At 62.8% G+C, this 5,416-nt stretch overlaps 1 protein-coding gene across 1 annotated transcript in view; it reads right to left on the bottom strand.

Annotated features, from left to right (window-relative positions):
• SHC2 (SHC (Src homology 2 domain containing) transforming protein 2) overlaps positions 1-5,416 on the bottom strand; it is a 46,244-nt gene that overhangs the window by 31,880 nt on the left and 8,948 nt on the right. Inside the window, exons 2-7 of the mRNA XM_011993046.1 lie at positions 4,015-4,075; positions 3,790-3,909; positions 1,831-1,884; positions 1,582-1,633; positions 1,366-1,492; positions 1-132 (exon numbers count right to left, since the gene is read on the bottom strand). The exon at positions 1-132 is cut by the window's left edge and continues 20 nt beyond it. Of these exons, the coding sequence (XP_011848436.1) occupies positions 1-132; positions 1,366-1,492; positions 1,582-1,633; positions 1,831-1,884; positions 3,790-3,909; positions 4,015-4,075 (546 nt within the window). The remainder of the gene's footprint in view (positions 133-1,365; positions 1,493-1,581; positions 1,634-1,830; positions 1,885-3,789; positions 3,910-4,014; positions 4,076-5,416) is intronic.

Consider the following 5,416-nt stretch of genomic DNA (forward strand, 5'->3'; position numbering starts at 1 on the left):
GGCTGTGTCAGGGCCAGCCGGGAGTCCACCAGCCCGCCCGGCGGCGGCTCCTTCCCCGGGACGCTGTTGTAGTAACTGTGCTCCACAGCCTCCTCCTCGTCCCCCCAGGCCGACTCCTCTGGCCCCGCCAGCCTGGGGGACAGACAGCAATGGCCGTGGCACAGGCAGGGCCCAAGGGGGCTAAACCCCCACAGCTTGAGCTTCTAGGGGAGCAGGAAAGGCCTGAGTTCGAATCCCAGCCCCCCGCCTGTCGCTGAGGGTTCCCACCAGGAAACGCTTCGAGAGCGAGTGACCAGGCCCACTACGTCCTCGTCTCTGAAATGGAAAGTTGCACACATTTCCAAGCTGCAGCACAAAAGGCAGGACGTTGGCAAACCCGGTCTCCACTCCTTTCTGCCCATCTCCAGCGCCGCCCGGCAGCAGAGGGCAGGAGCCAAGTTTATACCCAGAACCAGGACATCGCCGGTCAGGGTGGTAACTCTCTGGGATCACAGTGCCCCCGCCCTCTGGCCCGGAAGGCGCTGGCGGGCTCCTCAGCAAGCACGGCCCGAGAGCCAGAGGGGCACACGCCGCCTGGCCCACAATTGCTGCCGGGAGAAATCACGGGGCAGCCTACGGAAGGCAGGGGCAGCTCCAGAGGCAGGCGAGGAGCCCGTCCCAGCGTCCGAGCGCGCTGAGCAATGTGCGTGGAGCACGCCGTCCCTGTGCACAAAGGGGTGAGCGTGAGCACGCGTGACCAGCAGGGCTGGGAGCTCACGGGGCACCTGCCCTCCGACCGCTGGAGGAACGTGACTTTCTAATGATGAATAGAGACTTAAATGCCTCCTTCTCCGAGGCCGGCTGGCAAACCCCAGCCCAGGGCCAAATCCAGCTCACTGCCTAGATCTGTGTCCCACGAGCTAAGAATGGGCGTTCAGCCTCTAAATCATTAAAGTTAAGTGTTTGAGAAAACATCCAGAGAATCATATTTTGCGACACGTGACATTCACACTTCAACGTCTATAAATAACGTGTTACCAGCACACAGACACGTCCCCCCCTTTACACATCTGCGGTGAGACAGAGGCCGTTGAGCCGGCCGCGCGTCTGGAGGAGGGATGTTGGTTATAGCGGCAGGGCTGACAGCCTCGGGCACACCGGGGAGTCAGCTCGCTCAGTCCTCCCCAGTCCTGGGGGCGGGGATGCGTTTACCCGGGTGTTACAGCTGAGGAAACAGGATCCTCTGGCCGAGTCACATTCTCAGGGGACAGGGAGGGAGGGACAAGGGCAGGACAGAGGCTGAGGCCTGCAGGAGGTGGAGCCGGCTCTGCACCCGGGCAGGTCGCTGGGGGCGTCCCCAGGGCATGGGGGAGGCGGGTCTGTTACCTTTCTGGGGGCAGTGCCACCTTGGGTGGGCTGTGCAGGTACTGCTTGAAGCGCAGCTCGAAGGCTTGGCCGACGGTGCTGATGACGCTCTGGGCCAGGCCCTCACAGCACTCCAGGATGTGGCAGGCTGTGGGGGCATTGGTCATGCGGCCTCCAAGCCACACGGCCATGCCCCCCGGCCACGGGACCCCCACCGGCCTCCCCGGGGAGCCTCACCTCTCTGGTTGATGGGGTCCTTGGCGACGTAGGCCACGTAATCCGTCATGTCCTGGGGACGGGGAGGGGCCAGCTGGACCTGCCTGGGCCCCCCACCGGGATTCCCAGCCGCCCACCCCAGCAATGCAGACAGATGGGGCAGTGGATGTGGGCACAGGGTACGTTAGGCGGGCTCTGGGGAAGGGCGAGAGGGTCTCGCGGCCGCAGCGGGTGGCAGGGCTGCAGGTCCACCCCCATCCCTGGCCTCACCGTGTCTCCGCCCGATGCGAAGGAGATGGATGGCATGTGGTGGTTTGCGATGACCTGTGGGGGCAGGAGGCACACGTGGTCATGGGGGCCCCGCTTCGAGGGCAACTGTACCAGGGCCACAGCGAGGAAGGGGGCAGGGGCAGGGATGTGGCGATGGAGACGTCCCCTGGACAGGCACCCACTGCAGCCGGGTCCTGGGTCAGCCTAGACGACCGAGGCTGGGATGTGGAGGCCCCAGCAAGGACGGGACTAGGGCACTAAGGGATGTGTGGGGTCCGCAGGAGGTCACATGGGAATGTGAGTGACAGGACAAACCACCCCCACTGCGACACCACACATGCACCTGCCCAGACGCTCACACACACACATCCCATGCCCCACACACGTGTACACACACACACACACCCACACACCCGAAGCAGCCGTGGGAGGGCTGGACCCACACTCCTGATTCCCTTGTCCACGTGCAAGGGCACCTGTGAGTGCATTTGCATGCTCATCTGAATGCTCATTTGCATGCTTGTGTGCTTATTTGCATGCTCGTTTGTGTGTTCATCTGCATGCTCATTTGTGTGCTCATTTGCATGCTTCTTTGCATGCTCATTTGCATGCCCATCTGCATGCTTGTGTGCTCATTTGCGTGCTCATTTACATGCTTGTGTGCTCATTTGCATGCTTCTTTGCATGCTCATTTGCGTGGTCCTGCTTCATTTGCTTCCCGTCACTCAGATCTCTCTAGGCCCCAGTGAACCCCCACTACCAGCCACGTCCTGAGTCCTCCCTACAGAACATCCACTCCTCAGCCCCCATAGGGACCCTCGAGGCTCTCCCCTGGCCAACCCCGGCCCAGCCAGGAGGGTCCGCTCGGAGCCTCAGTGTCCTGTCCGTATCGTGGTCAGGGGTCCATGCCTCGCAGGGTCGGGGCAGAGATGGAAACTGCGTGGAAACAGCCCTCAGCCACCCCCGGCCAGCTCCATCCTTCTCTAGCCTCCTCCCTGGAGCCCCAGCTGACCCTCGCCGCCACCCGCCGCCCCAACGCCAGCCCAGGGACGCTGCCTCGCCCCCAACCCCTCACGATGGCCCATGCTAACTTCTCCGACAGGGAGACGCCTCCTCTCTCAGCCAGACCTCCCTGAGACCCCCCTCCTCACCACCTCCCAGAGCCCTCCAGGAAGTCTCTCCCAACACACACAGCCCAGCACACGCTCAGGACACCCCTCGCCTGGCCTCACAATGCCTCCTAGAATCTAGTATTTCCTTCATTTCTGCAATTATGTTTTTTTGTTTTTCTGGTGTTTTGAGACGCTCTGTCACCCAGGCTGGAGTGCAGTGGTGCAATCTCGGCTCACTGCAACCTCTGCCTCCCGGATTCAAGCGATTCTCCTGCCTCAGCTTCCCAAGTAGCTGGGATTACAGGCGCGCTCCACCTCGCCCGGCTAATCTTTGTATTTTTGGTAGAGTCAGGGTTTCTCCATGTTGGCCAGGCTGGTCTCGAACTCCTGACCTCAAGTGATCCGCCCACCTCGGCCTCACAGTGCTGGGATTAGGGCTGCCGAGCCCGGCCTACAGCGATGCTACTTCTGCTGTTTGTTTCCCCCTGAGGACTGGTAGCCGGGTTTATCCCCCTCCCCCAGGCACCATGGACGTTGGGGTGGACTACTCTCTGGGGTGGGGCATCCTGGCCACTGCAGGGTGCTGAGCAGCGTCCCTGCCCCTACCCACTCCATGCCAGAAGCACCCCAGTGTCGGGACTGCTTGCCCAGGCGGGAGCCCCTGAACTGAGCCCCGTGAAGGCAGCGGCTGCACCCCCAGCTCCCGCTCAGCAGGGCCTCGGCTCATCTTTCCGGATAAACGTCACCTGCTGCCCATCCCAGCACCCAGCCTGGCTTTGCCTCAGTGGTCGTAGGACTCCTGGCCCCTCTGGGGGTCTGGGGACGCCGGGGAGGAGGGCAGACCCACCTGGCGCGTGGCGGGCACGGAGAGGCTGAGGCCGTCGGTGGAGATGTGGATGGAGATGCTCATGCCGGCGAAGCGAAGGTTGCTCTTGCCCAGGACGGACGCCAGGGCCTTGTTGGGGGCCTGAGTTGGGGGCGGAGCACAGCGAGGGCGGCCATGGGTGGGGGCCACCGAGGGGCTCCCAGGACTGCCCCACCGGCCCCACGAGAGACCACAAGCCTCACCCACCTTTTTCTTCCAGGATCCCCGGACGCCAGGCACGGCCTCGTGGAGCCGGTTGATGGCTTCCCTGGGGATGGAAGGAGGGGGCTTAGAGAGTGTGGTGGGGGTGGTCAGGGGGAGAGCTGGGGAGGAAGGAGTCAGAGAGGGCGGGGGTCTGGGGAGGGGGCAGGAGCTCAGAGAAGGGCGGAGTCAGAGAGGGGAGAGGAAGGCAGAGAGGCAGGGGATGGGAGAGGGTGGGGGCTGGGGAACCTGGGGGAGGAGTGCCCAGCAGGACAGGTCCAGCCCGCCCCGTCTGCATCCTCGAATCCGGCAGATGCCCGGCCCCCAGCTCCAGCCCCTCTACCACCGTCTCTTTCCCGGGGACCAGCGTGTCCCTGGCCTCGGCCCAATAGGAAGGTGCGGGGTCAGATCTGGGGGTTGGGCCAGCGAGCAGGAGGCCCTGAGCCTGACCCCAGGCCCGTGTCCTGATCCCGTCTGCAGTGCCGGAGAAGTGACCGCTGCTCTGGAGGGCCCCTGAGTGGTGGCAGAAGCTGACCCCGAACGAGAGCGCCTCACACCACTGGTCCCCAGGAGAAGTCAGAAAGTCTACGGGGTCCTGCAGGGGCCTCGGAAATGTCGGCGTGGTGGAGAAACCAGACTCCCCCGACCCAGGGCGCATGGGAATTTCCACGGCACGGCCGCTGTGGAAAACAGCCTGGGGACTCCTCAAAAGCTTAAAAATTGTCCGGGCGCGGCGGCTCCCACCTGGCATCCCAGCACTTTGGGAGGCCGAGGCGGACGGATCACCTGAGGTCAGGAGTTCGAGACCAGACTGACCAACATGGAGAAACCCCGTCTCTACTAAAAATATAACAACTAGCTGGGCCTGGTGGCGGCGCCTGTAATCCCAGCTACTCAGGAAGGCTGAGGCAGGAGAATTGCTTGAACCTGGAGACAGGTTCACCACTGCACACTCCAGCCTGGGCGACAGAGTGAGACTCCGTCTTAAAAAAAAAAAAAAGAGAATAGAAAAGAAAAGAAAGAAAAGGAGCGAGGCTCTGACCCAGGCCACTGAGGATGCAGCTTGGGAAAGTCACGCTCAGTGAGAGACGCCAGACACAGGAGGCCACGCAGCACGTGATCTTATTGCTATGAAACGTCCAGGACAGGCCGATCCACAGAGACAGGGAGGGGATGGCTGGTGGGTGCCGGGGCTGGGGAGGGGACGGGGAGTGGCTGTGAGGGGGACGGGGTGTTTCGGGGGTAATGAGGATGTTCGGAACCAGACAGTGGTGGTGGTCGTGTGACTGTGAAGATCCTAAAAAGCCCAGGTGAGGCCGGGCGCGGTGGCTCACGCCTGTAATCCCAGCACTTTGGGAGGCCGAGACGGGCGGATCACGAGGTCAGGAGATCGAGACCATCCTGGCTA

This window comes from Mandrillus leucophaeus, unplaced genomic scaffold (genome assembly GCF_000951045.1).
Source record: "Mandrillus leucophaeus isolate KB7577 unplaced genomic scaffold, Mleu.le_1.0 Scaffold423, whole genome shotgun sequence".
NCBI lineage: Eukaryota > Metazoa > Chordata > Mammalia > Primates > Cercopithecidae > Mandrillus > Mandrillus leucophaeus.